This window comes from Microtus pennsylvanicus, chromosome 1 (genome assembly GCF_037038515.1).
Source record: "Microtus pennsylvanicus isolate mMicPen1 chromosome 1, mMicPen1.hap1, whole genome shotgun sequence".
Classification (NCBI taxonomy): domain Eukaryota; kingdom Metazoa; phylum Chordata; class Mammalia; order Rodentia; family Cricetidae; genus Microtus; species Microtus pennsylvanicus.
Window position 1 is genome coordinate 128,209,687 of NC_134579.1, and position 21,741 is coordinate 128,231,427.

At 41.8% G+C, this 21,741-nt stretch overlaps 1 protein-coding gene across 3 annotated transcripts in view; it reads right to left on the minus strand.

The window, feature by feature from the left end:
- The window catches only part of Ttc28 (tetratricopeptide repeat domain 28), a 533,351-nt gene that overhangs the window by 345,526 nt on the left and 166,084 nt on the right, over positions 1 to 21,741 (minus strand). The window contains exon 1 of one of the 3 annotated variants that reach the window (XM_075983733.1): positions 11,725 to 12,059. The exons of the other annotated variants lie outside the window; for them this stretch is intronic. Coding sequence (XP_075839848.1) covers positions 11,725 to 11,751 — 27 coding nt within the window. The 5' untranslated portion in view covers positions 11,752 to 12,059. Of the gene's footprint in view, positions 1 to 11,724; positions 12,060 to 21,741 lie in introns of those variants that run through there. 3 annotated transcript variants of the gene reach the window in all.

Consider the following 21,741-nt stretch of genomic DNA (forward strand, 5'->3'; position numbering starts at 1 on the left):
TCCAGGCTTTGCCTGCCCCTCCCGTATTCTCCATAACGTGTCATCATGGTGACAGACTAGCAAAAGAGAGGCAGCTGCTGGTGCTTTTCTTCAAGCTGGGCCAATTAAATTCTGTAGCCTCTCACATGGCATGTTTACTAGCTCATCCTGGACAGCAAAAATGCCAACACAGATTTCCTCATCTCTTACATCCTTCACTCTTATCTAATCTATAAACTATCCCACAGTGCTGCAGTGTTCCTGAATCTTGTATAGTTGACCACTCGCTACCAAATATACAGAATTAAAGATACTTAGGGCTGGGGTTGGGAATGTAACTCAGTGGGTATAGTGCTTAGGGCAACAAGAATGAGAACCAGAGTTCGGATCCCAGCACCAAACTCAAAGCCAAGTGATTCCAAGCACATCCAGTAACAGCAGGAGCCTGCAGGCAGCCCACCTACCCTAACGATGCAGTGACAGACCCTCTCTCTGTAGAGGGGTGGAGTTCACCATCCTCACCTCTACCTAAGGGTTTATATACAGCTAACAATGGAGGCTGGAGACCTTACTCTCACCTACAGTTGACTTAAACAATCTAGTAAAACTCACTGAAAGGAGGAGCTGGTTGGGAAAAGAAAGGGATTGTCAAAAATAGAAGGGGCAGGTAAGGAGAAAGGGTGAAGCTAAGTACAGTGATGCCCGATTATGAATAATTGACACATGATACTAAAGGATCAAAATATAAGGCAAATAGTGATTGAGAAAGACACCTAATATAGAGCTCTATTCTCTACATGCCTGTGTACACACTCATGCACACCTGCACATACACAAACATATATATACACACATATGCCACACAAATAATAACATACTGAGGACTGAAGAGAACAAAATTTAATACAGTGGTCACTATCATGGCCCTGGTGCGCTGATACAATGTGATCAGTGTGAAATGTATCACCAGTCACTTCAATGCCTTTTCCTTTTTCAGTTGAAGTAAAGTTTACTGATATGAGACTACTCATTGGTAAGTGTACCTCTCAGTGACATTTACTAGATGTACAACATTATAGAGCTGCCATCCCATGAGTGTGACAATATTTTTAATAGGTACACTTTTCATGAGTCACCCTCACTTCTATGCAATATAACATTCTCAAAAGGTTAAGAAGGCAGGCCTGAACCAGCACTCTCCAGGGGACCAGGCCCAACCCAGAGACCTCCACAGGAGCAGTCCTGAGCCAGCCACCTCACAGAACCAGACCCTCAGCAGGAGCAGGCCCAAACAACCACCAGGATTGCAGAACAACACCCGGGAGTGCCAAGCAATATCAGGAAACATCCAGTGACCTCCAGGGTGCCTGGAATCATGGCCCTGATTACACCATGAGAGGCAACCATCTGAACCTTGGATCCACTGGCACCTGAAAAATTGATCACCAGAGACACAGCCCCAACTACACCAATCAGAGGAAAAGATGGGTAGACAAGGTAAGAACACACTCAACACCACAAAGAGCAACACAACACCAACAAAAACAGGTGGCTCTACAATAGCAAGACTTAAATACCCCAATATAGATGAAGCAGGAAAAAAATAACTTTAGGAGAATATTCGAGGCCCTTGAAAAGGAAATGAAAAATTACTTCAAAGAAATGGAAGAAAAGACAAACAAAAAACTGGAAGAAAACAACAAATCCCTTAAAGAAAACCAAGAAAACTAATCAAATAGATGAAAGAAATGATACAAGACTTGAAAAACAAAATAAAGAAAACACAAACCAAGCAAATTCTGGAAACAGAAAATATGGGAAAATGATCAGGAACCACAAATGCAAGCATAAAGAGAAGAATATAACAGATGGAAGAGAGAATCTCAAGTACTGAAGATGTAATAGTAGAAATAGACTCAGTGCCAAAGAAAACATTAAGTCCAACAAAAGTTTAATACAAAATATCCAGAAAATATGGGACACCATGAAAAGACCAAACCTATTTATAATAGGAATATAAGAAGGAGAAGAAGTCCAACTAAAAAGTAGAGAAAATATATTCAACAAAATCATTGAGAAAAACTTTCCAAACGTAAAGAAAGATATGCATTTGAAGATAAAAGAAGCTTACAGAAATAGACAGGATCAAAAATAAAAGTCCCTTCATCACATAATAATCAAAACACTAAACATACAGAATAAAGAAAAATATTGAGAACTGCAAAGAATAAAGGCAAAGTAGCATATAAAGGCAGACCTACAAGAATTACACCTGACTTCTCAATGGAAACAGAAACTCTTGGTCAAGCGTTATACAGACATTAAGAGACCATGGATGCCAGCCCAGACTACTATACCCAGCAAAACTTTCAATCCCATAGACGGACAAAACAAGATATTCCATGACAGAGCCACATTTAACCAATAACCACAAATACAGCCCTACAGAAAGTACTAGAAGAAAAACTCCAACCCAAGGAAGTTAGCTACATCCACAAAAACACAGACAATAGATAATCTCACAGCAGCAAATCCCCCCCAAAAAGAAAAAACACACACAATAACATCATCAACAACAAACTCTAAAATAACAGGAACAAACAATTAATATCCCTTAATATAAATGAACTTAACTCACCCATAAAAAGACACAGGTTCAGAGATTAGATACGAAAAACAGAATCCATCCTTCTGCTGCATACAAGAAATACACCTCAAAGACAGACACTGCCTCAGAGTAAAGGATTAGGAAAATTTTTCCAATCAAATGAACCTAACAAACAAGCTGGTGTAGCTATCCTAATATCTAACAAAATAGACTTCAAACTAAAGTCAATCAAAGGAGACAAAGAAGGACATTTCATATTAGTCACAGGAAAAATCCATCAAAAAGAAATCTCAATACTGAATGTCTATGCCCCAAATACAAGAGCACCCACATATATAAAAGAAACACTACTAAAGCTTAAATCACATATTAAACCCCACACTAATAGTGAGAGACTTCAACACCCCACTCTCAACACTGAATAGGTCTGCCACAGAAACTTAACAGAGAAATAAGAAAACTAATAGATGTTAACTCAAATGGATTTAACAGACACCTATAGAACATTCCATTCAAACATAAAAGAATATACCTTCTTCTCAGCACCTTATGGAACCTTCTCAAAAACTGACCATGTACTAGGTAACAAAGCAAAGCTCAACAGATACAAAAAAAAAATAGGAATAACTCCATGTATCTTATCGAATCACCATGGCTTAAAATTAGAATTCAACAGCAACACTAATTTCAGAAAGCCCACAAACATATGAAAATTAAACAATGCTCACCTAGAAGAAATAAAGGAAGAAATTAAAGACTTCCTAAAATTGGAAAATGGCCACACAATATACCCAAATTTATGGGCCACAATGAAAGCAGTGTTAAAAGGAAACTTCATAGCACTAAACGCCTACATAAAGAAGCTGGAAAAATCCCACACTAGTGAGTTAACAGAACACCTGAAAGCTCTAGAACAAAAGAAGCAAACTCGCCCAGGAGGCCTAGATTCCAGGAAATAAACAAATTGAGAGCTGAAATCAACAAAATAGAAACAAAGAAAACAATACAAAGAATCAATGAGATGAAGAGTTGGTTTTTCAAGAAAATCAACAAAATAGACAAAACTTTATCCAAACTAACCAAAAGGCAGGGAGAGAATATCCAAATTAACAAAATCAGGAATGAAAAAGGGGGCATAACAACAAACACGGAGGAAATCCAGAGAATCATTAGGTCATATTTTGAAACCTGTACTCTACAAAATTGGAAAACGTAAAGGAAATGAATAATTTTCTGGATAAATATCACTTACCAAAATTAAATCAAGACCAGATAAGCAACTTAAATAGACCTATAACTGCTGAAGAAATAGAAACAGTCATCAAGAGTCTCCCAACCAAAAAAAGCCCAGGACCAGATGGTTTCGGTACAGAATTCTACAAGATTTTCAAAGAAGAACTAATAACAATACTCCTCAAATTGTTCCACACAATAGAAACAGAAGGAACATTTCCAAACTCTTTTTACAAGGTTACAATTACCTTGATACACAAACCACACAAAGACATTACTAAGAAAGAGAATTACAGACCAATCTCACTCATGAACATTGATGCAAAAATACGCAATAAAATATTGGCAAACCGAATCCAAGAACACAACAGAACCATCATCCACTATGATCAAGTTGGCTTCATCCCAGAGATGCAGGGATGGTTTAACATACAAAAATCTGTCAATGTAATCCACCATATAAAAAAAACACATGATCATCTCATTAGTTGCTGAAAAAAAGCCTTCAACAAAATACAACACTGCTTCATGATAAAGGTCTTGGAGAGAGCAGGGATACTAGGTACATACCTAAACATAATTAAGGCAATATGCAGCAAGCCAACAGCCAACATCAAACTAAATGTAGAGAAACTCAAAGCGATCCCACTGAAATCAGGAACAAGACAAAGTTGTCCACTCTCTCCATATCTATTCAATATAGTTCTTGAGGTTCTAGCTAGAGCAATAAGACAACAAAAATAGATGGGGATACAAATCGAAAAAGAAAAAGTCAAACTCTCAGTATTTGCTGATGATATGATAGTTTGCATAAATGACCCGAAAAATTCTACCAAGGAACTTCTACAACTCATAAACACCTTCAGTAATGTAGCAGGATACAAAATTAACTCGAAAAAAATCAGTAGTCCTCCTTTACACAGATGATAAATGGGCTGGGAAAGAAAATCAGAGAAACATCACCCTTCACAATAGCCACAAATAACATAAATTATCTTGGAGTAAATCTAACCAAACAAGCGGAAGACCTGTATGACAAGCACTTTAAATCTCTGAAGAAAGAAATAGAAGAAGACACCAGAAAATTGAAAGATCTCTCATGCTCATGGGTAGGTAGAATTAACATAGTAAAAATGGCAATCTTACCAAAAGCGATCTACAAATTCAACGCAATAGCCATCAAAATCCCAGCAAAATTCTTCACAGACCTCAAAAGAACAATACTCAACTTCATATGGAGAAGCAAAAAACCCAGGATAGCCAAAATTCTGTACAATAAAAAAACTTCTGGAGGCATCACAATCCCTGACCTCAAATTCTACTGCAAAAGCTACAGTACTGAAAACAGCTTGGTATTGGCATAAAAACAGATAGAAGGACCAATGGAATCGAATTGAAGACCCAGATATCAATCCACACACCTACAAACACCTGATGTTTGACAAAGAAGCAAAAAAAATAAAATAAAATAAAATAAAATGGAAAAAAAGAAAGCATATTCAACAAATGGTGCTGGCATAACTGGATATCAACATGTAGGAAAAAATGAAAATAGATTCATATCTCTCGCCATGCACAAAACTCAAGTCTATAATATGGATCAAAGACTTCAACATAAAACCAATCACACTGAACCTCACAGAAGAGAAAGTAAAAAGTACACTTGAATGCACTGGCACAGGGAACCACTTCCTAAATAGAACCCCAGCAGCACAGACACTGAGAGAAACAATTAATAAATGGGACCTCCTAAAACTGAGAAGCTTCTGTAAAGCAAAGGACATGGTCAACAAGACAAAATGGCTGCTTACAGAATGGGAAAAGATCTTCACCAACCCCATAACGGACAGAGGGCTGATCTCCAATATGTACAAAGAACTCACGAAATTGGTTATTAAAAGAACAAATAATCTAACTAAAAAACAGGGTACAGACCTAAACAGAGAACTCTCAACAGAGGACTCTAAAATGGCTGAGACACTTAAGGAAATGTTCAACATCCTCAGTCATCAGAGAAATGCAAATGAAAACAACTTTGAGATACACCTGTAAGAATGGCCAAGGTCAAAAACACTGATGACAGCTTATGCTAGAGAGGATGTGGGGTAAAGAGAACACTCCTGCATTGCTGGTGGGACTGCAAGCTGGTACAGCCCCTATGGATATCAGTATGGCGATTTCTCAAAAAATTAGGAAACAACTTACCTCAAGACCCAGTAATACCACTTTTGGATATATACCCAAAGGATGCTCAATCGTACTACAAGGACATGTGCTCAACTATGTTCATATCAGCATTCTTTGTCATAGCCACAACCTGGAAACAACCTAAATGTCCCTCAACCGTAGAATGGATAAAGAAAATATGGTACTACAATGGAGTAGTACATAGTGGAATAAAAATGACATCTTGAAATTGGCGGGCAAAAGGATAGATCTAGAAAACATCATTTTGAGTGAGGTAACCCAGACCCAGAAACACAAATATAATATGTACTCACTCATAAGTGACCTTTCAACATAAATCCAAGAAAAACCAGCCTACAATTCACAATCTCCAGAGAACCTAGACAACAAAGAGGACCCTAAGAAAGACATGCATGGATCTAATCTACATAAGAAGCAGAAAAAGACAAGATCTCCTGAGTAAATTGGGAGCATGGGGATCATGGGAGAGGATTGAAGGGGAGAGGGGAGGAAGGGAAGAGAACGGAGAAAACTGTATAGCTCAATAATAACAATTTTTTAAAAGGTTAAGAAATGCACATACATGATTTGTAAACTTGGTATTCCCTGTAACTAGCACATCAAAGATTCTCACAAAGTCATGCCTAAGTACATTCGTCCCTTCAGCTCGTCTTCAGTGCCCTGGAAATGGTGTGATGGATGCACTGGCTGTTGTAATACAGAACTGTTGAGCCAGAACTGTGACTGATACAATCATAGTCAAAGAAGGGACTAGCCAAAGAAAAGGCAAGCTCCACAATTTAAAAAGTGACAAGACCAAGATGAATAAAGAAAATGAGGACACTTAGCAGGCCATGGTGGATTTCTACTATATCCAGGAAAGCAAATGAGATCCTGTATCAAGAGGAGGAGGGTAAGGAGTGAGGAACAGAAGGAGAGGAGAGGCAGGAGTGGGCAGAAGGAGAAGGGGCATTCAGGGCATAGGAAAGAAACCATGAGCCAGGTCCTCCTAGACTCCCAGGTACAACTGTGCTATTGTGAAAGCACAGTGAGGACTTTTACATGGCAAGCATTCCTGTAAGAGCCAGGTGCCATTCCCACTGAAATAGTCAACCCTCTTCCTAAGAGTGAAGTCACTGGCCACAGAGTCATGCTGGGGCAGAGCTGGGTCCTCACCACTGTCCATCCTCAGAGTTTCGTCATTAGTACAGACTTCAAACTACTGTCTGCTTCTAGATTCTTCTTTTCATAAATCTAATTGCAAAATTGCAATTTTAAGATATAAACTGCAATGTGATGCTATACACTGATGGTAAACAACGAATGAGCACCACTAAGAACTCCTCTGACCTCTGGGCAAGGGAGAGAGCAAGTGACAAGCCACATCGTATCAGTCTCTGTGGTATGATGACCCCTCCCAGAGCATGGAGAGAGGGCAGGGCTTTAACATGGTCACTGATATAAGCGAAAGAATAAGAAGGAGAAACCAAAGGGAAAAGAGACCAAAAAGGGAAATCATTAGGATGCTATTTGCAATAGATTCAGAAGCTGTTAAACTCTGAGGAGTGAGGCATGAAAGATTAAATGACTCCCAGGAGCATGAGCCAAGGAAACTCCAGCTCAGAGCCTGGGTCTCCAGGCTGCATGGACCTAGAAATGTTATGAAGAGGGGGTCTGCAGAAGACTGCTAACATGATCCTATGCCACCAAACAAGCTGAGTTCCAAGATGAGTAACACAGTAGAAATGACTAGGGAATAAATACTAAAACACTAAAGTACAGCCGTATTAAGATTAGAAATGAATGTTATAATCAAGAAATAAAATACTTCAACACAGAGAAAGCATAGGGATCTTGAGATATGTGCTTTCACAAAAGTGGCATCATTTCAAGACACAGAACTACAGGACGCAGTCCTTACACTCGAGCTTTAAACAAGCTTTGCCAAGGCGCTCCATCAGAGAAGCCCATCCAAGAGCCTCGGTGCTGGGGAAAGGCAGCGTAGGGAGCGACACAAAGAATGGAAATGTCGCGGTGGAACTCATTACTCTAAAGCGTAAATAAAACAGGTAAGTAAAGCCAGATTCATAATTTATTAAAGTGACAAGTATAACAAGATAAATGCATCATAAGATTCTCAAATTACATAACTAATGTAGCTTATGTGACACATTCCTATTAATAATCTTTTATTATGCGTGAGCAGTAAAATAACATTCGATAAGGAATGAAAAAAATCCAATCCGGGAGGCTTTCTTATTGACACAGTGCTATCTAATACAAATCCTTGGACTTAGAAAGCAGAAATCTCTTTAGAGTGGTAAACAAACATGCTCCTACAAGACTGAAGTTTTAATTACTACCACTTCTGCAAATACAAGATAAAAACAATGTGCCTCATGATAGCCTCTTATGTAAAACAGGGAACAATATATTCTACAAGGCCATTAGGTTACATAAATAAAACGGTTATGATACTGGGGTGAATCCTGCTACAGAGCCTGGTATCACATCTTAAACATGTCTGTCTTAATCATGACATCTAGGGAGATTTTGTAGCGAGTGGCTGCCTCCTTTCTGACGCTGTCTGAAAAGATTAGAAGTCAAGGACAAATACACTGGTGCTCTCCAAGAGCACACTAAAGTCAAACCTAAGAATCAATGCTAGTAGCAGGTCTAAAACTACAAGCGATAGGATCAAGTAGTAGTTGCTTACTTTTATACAAAATAAATATTTACTGAGCAACTATATTATTCTTGAAACCAAAAGAGATATGGTCCCTGAACATAAAGAGTTAGAATTCTACAAAGAGGCCAGATAAACACCTAAAGAGATAGAAATTCAGGGAGAAAGAAAAGATGCCAGCCAACAACATGAAATCATCCTCCAAAGTCATAGGCCATAAATGCTCTTAAAATTCTCAGGTATCTTAAACCACTGTATTCCTTCAAGAGGAAAGGAGGATGAGGCATGGAGGGGACATCTTGGTAGTAGAGGAGCAAAGCTTTGTCTAAAATAACAGCCTACTTGATTTTATCTATCTCAGATAAAGAGCTCTGATCATCAAAATTCCTAAGTACAATGGTATTGCAACAAATAAAGCCTGGCTCAATCCTGTGCTCTCTCTGCCTAGGAACCAGAGAGATGCACGGAGAGATGCACACAGGCAACCAGAGGCATTGGGCACACAACAGGCACCTGACAACAGGCAACCAGAGGCATTGGGCACACAACAGGCACCTAACAAATGCTAGCTGCTACCTGAATGACAGAAAATGTCATTCCAACCACCAAACTAGAACCAAACCAGTAAGATTCAGAACCTTACATTTTTACTTAATGCACTTAATTGAAACATGATTTGATAAAGAAAATTCTGTCCATATATAAAACATGATGAGTCTGGAGTTAAGTATACACCTATGGACATTGCTTTTAGGAAAATGTTTAACTTTTTTTAAGTGTTTTAACTTTTGGTGAGAGGCCCACTATGTTTGTAAGGCCCTCTAAGACTCATCTTGGGGTGTGGTGTGGACCTGATAAGTCATGTTGGAAGGTTCCTTTGTGAAAGACATCATACCAAATAGAATACTACAGATTGAAACATTCATAAACCTTGTCTTGAGTATTTTGTATGCCAAATTAACAGTGTAAAGAGGAGCAAACAATTCCCCTTTAATCATATGTCCTAGCTTCATGGTCAGTTAGAAACAAAAAAATCTGGAATTCATTCTCTTACAGAGAACCTAGAAACCCAGAATTCAAAAAGCCCAAACTAGCAGTAACTGTCAAGACCCCAAGACCCCAAGCCACCAATCAGCCATAGTCCTAAAATCCAGATGTGCAGCTGCTTGTGGTACAGTCTGTGGGTGCTCTTCCTGTTTCTGTTTGGATCACACCAATACAGTACCACTCTATCTGGGGTGTGAAGAGGCTTTATGGACCAGTTTGGCATATGAATGTACAACTACAAATGCATTAGCAGACCAGCCAGAAATCATGGCAATGGTGTGATCATGTGAGTATTCTGGCATGACTAAGAAAATAAACTCAGTCTGCTAAAGGCTTGGTCGTGCCTACTGGAGTTGAAGAGCATGTTCCCAAGGTAGCTTTCACAAATGACCACACAGAATCAGACAGCTCAGCTTCAATGAACTCTTCAGATTCATATCTAGATGCTTATGACACGATGACTTGTGATTATGACTACAGAAAATAAACACAATCTTCTGGTTTATCCATTTAAGCATTACAGAGTGAGTAAATGCTGCAGTGAATCCTAACACTTGAAATAGAATCTTCCAGAGTCCAGAAATCCACCTGACTGCCAAGAATAATACTTCTGTGGTTCAAGCAATACTAGTACCCTGAGGGGTTTTCACTGACATAACCATATGAGTTACTACATGTTGGTCAAATAGGAAAAGCAGGCATTTGTGAATGTACAGTTTGCAGATATCTGTAAGCTACTCATAAACATTATACAAATACAGACGTTTCTAGGACTATGCAGCATGTTTAAGATGCTTGATTATATGGGGTTCTCCTCTGTTTTAATGGGTGGGAGGTGAGCACACACCTCTTAAACCAATATCGCTGAACAATGCTCTGTGATGAGAACAAACACATGGGTGATTCTGGCTTTGGGCTGAGGCAGAAACAACTGCCACAGGACAAAATAAAATCAATTAGATACCAAAGAAAACCTTTCCTTTCACCAGGATATCATGAAGCAGGGTTTGCTGGGTTTCCCAGCACTCAAACAAGCGCACAGTGTCTTCTTAGCATTTCACACAGGACTTCTATTTTCAGCTCTGATGACAAACTCAACATCGCACATCATGGCACAAAGAAAGAATCAGTTTAGCTAGTTGAGTGAAACACCAGACAGCTGCTAGCAGAGACAGGTCACGGCTGGGGAGGGGCACAGCACATTCGGTTTGCTGTGTTTTCCTTCAGAAGAATGTCAATAAAACCCACAGCCAAATGAGGTATTGAAGGGAAAGTCCCGCTATGCTGTAAACCGCGGGGTTAACCTAACAGTGGCAGTCAGGCAAGTTTGCAAAGGGGAACCCTGGCCAAACATACCGCTGCCAAGAACTTGAAGAACGCTGTCTTTCTCCCTCGGTGTCCCAAGGAAGGGACGCGTCCCACACTTAGAAACGTTATTTCGGGGACCAATAGCAATTTATTTTGATAGAACCACTGGATTTTTTTCTCCCGTTCTCAACAAAGGAGCCATATTAGGAAATAATCTTGCAAAAAGCAAAGTACCCCCTCCCCCTTGCCCACGATCGATGCACACACGCGGTGCACAATGGCCGGCTCGCCCGCACTCGCCCACGCGGCAGCCAAATCCGGCAGTCGGCCCGCCACAACCCAGGCGCCCCAGGCCCGGCCGTCACCCGGAGCCGCTCGGCGCTTGCTCCCGGGCTGCCCGCCCCCCAGCGGGGCCCAGGGGAAGCGGCTGCCAGCGGCCCGGACGCCGATCCCCGCGGGGCAGGGGGCGCTCCGATGCCCACCTGCGGGCCTAAAGGGGCGGGCGCGGCGCGGCCCCAGCCCAGCACGCGGGACTGAAGCTCAGCTGTCACCCAGCCCGGCCGCGCGCGCCCAGAGGCAAGAACTTGGCGGGCGGTGGGCGCACCGACCCAGATGGCCTCGGGGGTCCCGCGGGCCCTCCCCTCCCCACAAACCCCGCCGCCGCCACCGCACTCACCTTCTTCCGGGGCTGCCATTTCATCATATTTGTACAGCCGACCCGGGGCACATCAAGATGTGGGCCGAGGGCTGGGGGCAATCTCAGGGCGGCTGCGGCTGCGGCTGCAAGTCATGCTGCCCCCTTGCACCCCCTAGTTCTTTGCCGTGTTCGTAGCGAGGGGGAAGAGCCCGGGAGAGGACAGTCTTCGTCTTCGGTTCAATGCGAAGTGCCGCAGCCACGACACTCTCCCACGGGGCTAGGAAGTCCCAGCAGCCAGCGGCTCACGGGGGCCGGAGCGGGGCATGTTTCCCAACCCGCGCTTACGAAAGGGTCCCGCAGTCAGCGACAGGGGCTCTCCGATCGGCCGCAGACCCCTCAGAGCAGAGACCCACGACACGAGCTGCCACAGAAACCCGATCGGGTTCCTGCCATCCAAGCCCCTTTTGGCGAATTCTCTTCTCGAAAAAGATTAGAAAAGCAATGAAACCCTCACACGCAGCCTGAATCAAGTCCCAAAATTCTGGGTGTATTTCTCGTTTGTAAAATTTAGCAACGAAAATTCCAAAGATCTGTAATCAGAGCTTCTTTGCGCAGTTTTCTGCTTCTTAGACAACTTGGGACCGGATCTGCCCTTCCGAAATGCCTACCTTCCCTGAACACAGTAAATAAGAAAACTTGGTTTGTGTGTTTAGATTTTTTTTTTTTTAATTCCCAAGAACCTTAGTGGGGAAAGGCTGGAAGGAAATCCTGCAAGAACCTAACTCCACAGCTCAGTCTGCACTAATGACTTCCTTCCCTTCAGTGTGAGCACAGCCCAGCTCCAGCCACACAGAGCACAAGGTTTCTGGGTCTTAGTGCCACGACATCTACTACACAGAAAAATAAGAAAAGATACAATTCCATAGGCATCCACAGGCTGGCTAGGAAACCTCTCAAGAATTCTTAGATTTGAGTGAGCTACATAGAGAAATAACAGGGACAAGAATCCAAATAAAACGGCTACAAGGGGGCTGGAAAAATGGTTTCACTGTCAGTTGCACTGGGGACCCCTTCCTGGAGGCCAGGAGTGAGTTCCCAACCACCAGACAAGTCAGTTCCAGGAACTCTGATCTCCAGTGGTTCCTGCACATGACTGTGCTTCTAAACTCATACAAGCAGACACACTTAACATAAATAAAATAAATAATAAATGAATCTTTTTAAAGTCCATAAAAATTCTGATTTAAATAAAAAGTTCTTGAGATATATAACTAAAAAAATCAGAAATTTTGCTCCAAATGGACTTAAATTGTATTTGCTTCTCTAAATTAATTGTATTTTTAAAAAATAACAAAGTCTCACTTTGTAACCAGGCTGGTCTTGAACTTGTAGGTTCAAGCCATTTTTTCCACTTCACCCTCCTGAGCAGCTCAGCTAAGCCCATAGACACAGAACACCATGCTTGAGCAGCACTAATTTTATCACTATAAAATATTACTATAGGGACTTTTAGTCAACTTTTGTGTACTGATTCTGTCTTATGGGTGGCAATTAATCTATGAATACAAAATACTGTGAATACCACTATCATCTCTTATCCAACACCCTTCCATTCCACCTTGAGGCTTCTTGGCAGCCTCTGCTATACTCAGCAGTAGGTTACTACCCTACTAACAGATGCAGATAATATTAACTGACACAGTGTGTATCCAAAACTCCCTACACACAGACAGAATCGGAACAGGTGTATCACTATAGCAGATTACAAATAAAGTCATTAAAACACCAAAAACTCTTATCATTCATAACGCTGGTGACCCGAGGCCAATCCCAAAAGAGGCTGCGGTGAGTGACCTGAGGCCTCAGGGGTGACCTGAAGCCCTGCAGGAGACAGATGGATATGCCATGCCAGGAGAGCTTGTGTATAGAGTTTATTTAATGGGTAAGGGAATATGGAGGAAAGATGTAAACTGAGGGTGGGGAGGGAGAGAGAGGAGGTAGGAAATAGGAGATCTGCTTGCCTTGGGCAAAGAATTCTTGTGAGTTCCAGGGAGCTGAATTGAAGGGTTCGCCTTAAACAGGTCAGATACACCCCTCTTAATTGCCTGGTTCTGAAAAAAAATTTTTTTCTTCCTAAACTTAACTTTGTCCTCTGCTCTACCAACACCTTGCCAGGTCCAAGAGACACCACAAATCCTGAACGGGAGTAAAGCGACAAGCTACCCCAGGATGTGACCAGCACCCAGCTTTTTTAGGTCCCCCAAGAAAGACTTTGACACCCACAAATAAGCAGGAAGCAGTCTTGAGAACCCACTGTCCCAATCACCTCAACCTGCCACGCCTAACTTCCCGCCTTTTTATTACAGGAGAAAGGTGGGAATGTTATAATCTGCTGGCCTGGTCTGTCAGCTGGGTACCCTGTCCCTCCCTCCCTCCCTCCCTCCCTCCCTCCCTCCCTCCCTCCCTCCCTCCCTCCCTTCCTTCTTTTTCTCCTCTCCTCCTCTTCTCTTCTCTCTCTCTCTCTCTCTCTCTCTCTCTCTCTCTCTCTCTTTCTCTCCATCCTTCCCCTCTCACCCCTTCTCCCCACCCCCCTTCCCCATAACCCTTATGCCGTTTCCAATACCCACGGAATAAAGTCTATACCCAAGCCCTCTTGACATGGCGTATCTGTATTCCACCTGCCAAGGAATCTGCGTGGCCCCAGGTCACCCTCCACCATGGGACAGGCCTTGGGTCACCCAGATCATGAAAGATAACAAAAACAACTACAGTCAACCCTCAGTGACCACACAGATTGCTTTCATTCTATTTTCCACAGGAAGATGCTGAGACTTAACTGAGATACACATGAGGGCTGGAACTCAGACCCATGGGACCTTACTCTAGACCCTATGTCATTACACACTGAGCACCACAGCTACTTGTCACATAACCCTGCCATGTCCTTGCTACAGGTCCAGAGGCTGGGACCTGACTGGGGTGATAAGGGAATGAAGAAAAGACAGATTGGGTGGACTGGGCTCTCTGATGGAGAACCCTTGTCACTCCCAGAAGCTGAGCAGGCCTACTAAAGTTGATAGTGTTAAGCAGAAGTGGGATTATTGCATTCAGATAAACAAGGAGTTGTGGTTATTACATGCAGATGAACAGGAGCCAGGTTTAGTGGTCTCAGCTGGAGACATACTCAGGGAGAAAGCAGAGATAGACATTTTCTGTGCATATCATCAACACTTGCACTTATGTCTCCCAGGAAGGCTTTGTCAACTCTCTGAATCTGAGGCTCTGCCTGTGTCAACAGCACACATTCACCCAGGGCGTTGCTCACTCACGGCTTTTTCTGTTCTCTACATACCCCTCAACATCATGTAAGTCCTGATTGTTTGTCAACCTCTTTCCTGGGCACTACAAATACGAGAAGAGACTGTTCCAAATAATGACTTCAGCCACAAAGAAATCCAACATTCTCAGTGTACTGTGAATAATTCTCAAATTATTCTGGCAACTTCATATACATATCCTGCTAGAATTGAAAATTCCATATCAACCTATCTAAAATCAGCCTCATTTCTGAAGCATCCTGTTTCTGTTTATGACATCACTATGTTCCAGGATCACAAACCCACATCATTTCTCACATCTAAGCTATCACCAAGTCCTCTCATTTCTTTCCTAGATGTTGGAAAATCAAGAAACATTTGCACCAACAAGGCACAAAGCATCAAGAGGATACAAAGGACTAGATGAAATCTAAGCTAAAGGAGGGTACCTAGTCCAGACAAAGTCTGCCTAGTAAGTATAGTAATTAAGGGGCTCTGGGCCAAAGTCTGTCATGAGAGTTAGGTGGAGAAGACATCATCACAAAAGAACCACAAGTAAAAATCCAGAGAAGATGCAGCTAACCCCAGTCCCAAAGCCAAGGTGACTAGCAAAGGGTCAATGCCCCTAATGATTCGACCCCCACCCACCTTTCTGAGCTCATTCTCCCCATTCTCCCTTACTGGGTCCCTGAACACTGGCTTCTCTTTGATCCCTAAATGCATGCCACGTAGACACTTGTGGTGCCCTGCACCTGGATCAGTCTTCCTCCCTGGCTCCTTCCGAACACTAGAAAGCTATCTAACATGACTGCTGCTTTCTATCCTTTCTATCTATATACTGCTATAGTTGAGTCAATAGATCTAGCACATACTTGGTTTTTGATTTTTAAAAAAGTCTATTTGCTCCACAAGAACATAGATTCCAAAGAAACAGAAACTTTTAGACATTTATTTTTATTTTCTGTATACAGGTATTTTGCCTACCGTGCTGGAGGAGTCAAGAAGAGAACAACATTTCCCTGGAATTGGCGATTGAGGTGGTTGTGAGCCACCACAAGGATGCAGGGAATCAAGTCGGGGTCCTCCAGAAGAGCAGCAAGTGCTTTTAACCATTTCTAACCCTGACCCATCTCTAGCCCTAGGGACAAGGACTTAGTTACAATGCCCACCACCACTGATCATGGTACAATTACACCTTTTTAGCTCTTGGGAGGTGAAGGCAGGATGGCAAGATAGAGGTCATCTGGGGCTCCATCGCAAGATATGTTGTCCTAGATAATACACAGGTAGACCAATATCCACTATAGGCCCCAACATACACCACTTAGGCAATAAATGTTTCTTGATTAAAACAATGAAAAAAAGAGAAAAGGGAGAATAATATAAGCAAATGTAAGATGCTCATGTGTTAGAGAACCTCAGTGGGAAAGCACCTGTCTGGCATGTGCTTGGTTTAACCTGAACACCACACACACACACACACACACACAGTATAACTTTTTAAATAAACAAATGGAAGGCAAGCATGGGGCACCCTGCATGTGATCACAGCACTGGCAAAGCAGAGACAGGATCAGGAATTCAAGGTTATACTCAGCTTCACAGTGTGTTCTAGGTCAGTTAAGCTACTACAGAAGACCCCTATCAAAATTCAAAACAGAACAGGAATGAATGAAGAAGGAGCAGAAAATAATGGTGAATGGATGAAATACCATTCTTCTTCACACAAAATCGAAATATTCTGTTGTGGGAACAAAAACTGGAGCTTGTTGTATAGAATAAGAAGCACCGAAAGGATTAAAAGTAAGAAAGGGGGCATTGAGAGCTGTAGAGATGGCTCAGTAGTTAAGAGTACTGGCTGCTCTTACAAGGGACTGGGGTTCTATTCCCTGCACCCACATGGTAGTTCACAACTGTCTGTAACTCCAGTTCCAGGGATCTGACTCCTTTACACCAATGCACATAAAATAAAGTTAATAAAAAGGGGGCACTTCTGAATCTCTCTCTCTCTCTCTCTCTCTCTATCTATCTATCTATCTATCTATCTCTATCTCTATCTCTGGTGGGGTTCCAGGCTGACCTTTAATGCCTGTGCTCAGGACATCATCTTGACTGAGCCTCATAAAATGTTGGAATTACAGGTATGTATCAAGTCCAACCCAAGCAGCATTTAGTTTTAACCTACTATACAAAAGAAAACATTAACTCTGGTTTTATGAAGCTCTTATGAATTTTTTTAAACTATGTGCATGGTATAACTCTCTGACAGATAACAAAACCAAAGTTCAGAGAAATTACATGACCTGTTTAAGTGGCTATCAAGGGAAGATCAGATCAGACTCTTGGGCCCCTGCTGGAGAAATAAGAATGGTTGTGGTTGCTTAGGAGTAAGGAGACATTTCTTTTGACGGCCTCTGACTTTCTATATAACACACATTTTCAGAAGGGAACAGCAAGTGACATGAACAGATGAAATGGATCTAAAACAAAGGGGTTATGAGGATTGTGACCCCGGAGTAGAAGAGGTTAGCAGCCTTGTCAAAGCCTCCAAACTGTGAGGAGGAGCTGTGAACTTCCGAAAGAATCCAATTAACCCAACCAAGGCATGCCCGTAGAACTAAACTCCATCTACATGGTCTAAAGTGTAATTGTTGATTTAGCCACTCAAGGCTCTGCTTTTCCATATGAAAATTAGGCAACCCTTTTCCACAGTCAGCTGTAGTCCATCTCCACAGGGTCTTTTTTTAAACATATTTTATTTATTTATTTATTATGTATACAATATTCTGTTTGTGTGTATGCCTGCAGGCCAGAAGAGGGCACCAGACCTCATTACAGATGGTTGTGAGCCACCATGTGGTTGCTGGGAATTGAACTCAGGACCTTTGGAAGAGCAGGCAATGCTCTTAACCTCTGAGCCATCTCTCCAGCCCTCCACAGGGTGTTGGTTTATGAACTCAACCTTCTTGCTCAGATCACACAAAGTTAGTAAACTGGGGATAAGAGTGTCTCAACCATGGGCTATAATCAATAAGGAACACAGAAAATGCTTGTGTTTCTGTCAGAAAAGAATCAATCCAATCACATCAGAGTGTACGAAAGCTTTAAGGAGACTCCCAATTTTGTTTGTAATCTGTGGCATTTCTTCCCTGGAAGTCTGATGAATGTTTTAGCTTTCATTTCATAGAGGACCATTAACTAGAAGCCTTTAAATCATATTAATTAAATTAAACTAATCATGTTAATTTAATTAAATTATTAATAATCATAAATAATTTTGAATCATTATTTTTCCTCTTTGTACATAATTTACTGGGTTTAATAGATATTGAATTGGTATTTATACCTGATATATTCATATTTTTACCTTATACCTACATATGCACCATTAGGAATTGCTTATATGAAACTATTAAGTTATCACAGGTCAAAATGACCTACACACACATTAATATTATTGCTTCCAAGTCTCAAAACTGAACAGCAAGGATTTATTTTCCAGATCTTAACTTACTAAAGGGCATTTTTATAATCTCATAATTTTTAAAAGATACTTTAAATTATGTTCTATATGTATGTTTTTTGCTTGCATGTGAACCGTGTGTATACCTGGTACCCATGGAGGCCAGAAGAAGGTATCGAGTTACAGATGACTGTGAGCCACCATATGGGTTCTGGGAGTTGAACGCTGGTCCTCTGGAAGAGCACTCAGTGCTCTTAACAACTGATCCATCTCTAGCCCCAACCTACCTGATTTTTCAACACAAAGCTTTGCAAATGACTCCTCTCATCACAGATGCTGTAAGTCAGTCTAGTAAATAGTGTTACTTCAGTAATTACTTGTCTGTCTAAACTGAACAAGAGCACAAGTGAGTGGTGGGAAGAATTCCTAAGGACTGGCACGTGTCACACGAGTCATGTTCATCCGCAGTGATTGTATTGAGAATTAAACACAGTATGAAGATTTGCAGAATGCCGTTTCTTGCTGTTCTGGAGACCTCTGAATTATTTTCAAGGACCTAAAGAGGTATAGAGAATGTAAAAAGACAAAGGTAGAAGTCTATCTGATACCAAGAAGATTTACTTCATTAGTGACATTTCACACATAATAATGTTAAAGTCTTGCTTTGCTAAGAAATTAACTTGCCACATGCCCCCTGCCTGCAAGAACTGCCTCCATCCTCCTACCCCACAAGGTCCTCACCTCCTTCCACTGGCGGCAGCTCTGAAGAGGCTAGGGAGGGTCCTATTTAGCTCAACACCAACTGAGCACCCACTCTACACCTGTGTCTGTGAGCCAAGACCAAAATCAGTGGTGACTGCTGTGCTGGAGGGGGAGGTGCACAGCTAGCACAGCAACAGCAGCCACACTACCTGACCACACAGCTGGCTCCTGGGAGTGCAAAACAAGCACTCCCAGACGGACACAGGGTACTTAAAGCTGATGACTGCAACAGATGACAGCATTTTCTCAAAAATCAAAAAGGGGCTCTGAGTGACAGTGTTAGACTCGGTGAAGACTCCAAACCTGAAAGCCATGCAAAATACAAGACAAGCTGTACTGGAATTAAATTAGGAAGACTATGTAGCCTCCATGTGGAGGCTAATGTGGGATACAAAGCCAAATCTTGTCAAAAAAAAAAAAAGCACTAGAAAGGGGCAGGGCTGGAAGAAGGTTCACTCGGTAAAATGATTAACAATGTGCAATCATCAGGACCTGAGTTTAATCCCCAGAACCCACATAAAAAGCTGATTGCATTAGAATGCATTTATAACCGTATTACTGGGAAGGCAGAGGTAGGAGGATTCCTGGAGCACCTGGGCCAGCTGGCCTAGCCTAATCAGAAAGCCTCAGGTCCCAGTGAGGCACCCCATATCATAAAACAAGGTGAGCAGCATCTAAGAAATGGCACTTATACATGTGTACACACACTCACATGTGAACATGAATAAATATTTTGTTTAAAAACTGCTTCTAAAAAAGTTTAGGAAGCTAGGAATGCTATAGAAGAGTATTAATAATACTAGTTATCACTCACTGAGTATTTTCAAACACTGAAACATTTTAAATGGTAATTATATATCCATCAGATAATATTATCTTGGTGCAAGAGAGATAGCTCAGTAGTTCAGAGCAATTGTTGTGTAAGTATAAGAATCAGACTTCAGACCTCGGTACCCACATTACCATCGGGATGTGGTACTGAACATAACCTTAAACCCAGCACTGCAGTGGAAGAGGAGAGTGGAGACAGGAGGATTTCTCAGGCTTACTGGCTGCCAGCCTAGTTGAAAAATATGAGATTCAAAAGCAACAAGAGGCCCTGCCTCAAAGAAATGAGGTAGCGTGATAAAGAAGGATGTCTCACACATGCCATGCAGATGAACATGCATATATACCACATACACATTTACATACACCACACACACTTACATATACCACACACTAATATACACCTCGCATACACTCACATATATCACACACCACATCCACACATATACACCATAAACTCTCATACACCACACATACTTATATACATTGTACACACACATACCACATTCATATACACCACACACTCATATACATCACATACACTCACATAAACCACGCACACACTCATACACCACACACCACATACAATATACACATACTCACATACACCACACACATACACTACATACACTCACACACACACACACACACACACACACACACCACATTCACTCATATGCAAGACATGTAGAAATTAGCTCGATTCGGGAAATAATCAGGCTAACTAAAGGATAAAACAATTATATTTTTATTTATTATAAGGGGAAAACTCACAAAACAGGAACGAGAAGTCCAAGCTCAGCTGTGCCCCCACAGGAATCACACAGAGAGAGCACACCTGGGTCCCAGAAAGTCACGCCTTAACTTGGATCCACCTCTTAAAGATATTTGGCTAATAAGGTTTTCCCATCAAAGACACACAAACATGCACACACACACTAATAAAAATAACATGAAAAAACTTCTTCATGAGAAGGGACTATTAACATTTCCATTTTTGGAAGAGGAAACTAAAAATAAAGGGCAAGCAAGTTCTCAGTGCAGCGTCTCCACAGGGCCATAGAAAGGAGGCTCGAGTTACTAGACAGAAGCCAAAGCCTTCCTCCTGGCTCCAGAGTTAGACTGTGATGATGAGCCTGCACAAGAGTTCACACAAAGGAGTGGCAATTCTTTTTTAAGTTTTATATTGATAATCCTGTAAACCCTCTGAAAGACAGGATACAAGAACAATACAGGCAAGAAGATCAAGTAAGTTTCTGTGGCAATGAATCAATGAGGGATGAAGCAGCCTTGAACTAGGGCAGCACACGTGAAAGAGGAGCCTTCTTACAAGTTGCTTGTGAAAGGGGCTAAGAGGAAAGATTTCAGGAATATCTCAGAATATGTCATTTTTCAGAAAAAAAATGTACTCCAATAGTTAAAGTACAGCTCTGATGGAGGAAGGTCATTGGTTAAATTAAAAGAAACTGCTTGGCTCTCATTGGTTAGGAGATAGGTGGGAGGAGTAAACAGAACAGAATGCCGGGAGGAAGAGGAAGTGAGGTCAGACTCGACAGCTCTCCTCTCCGGAGCAGACGTAGGAGAGACGCCATGCTACCTGCTCCAGGGAAGACGCACGCTATGAAGCTCCGACCCAGGATGGACTTAGGCTAGAATCTTCCCGGTAAGACCGGTGCTCACAGATTG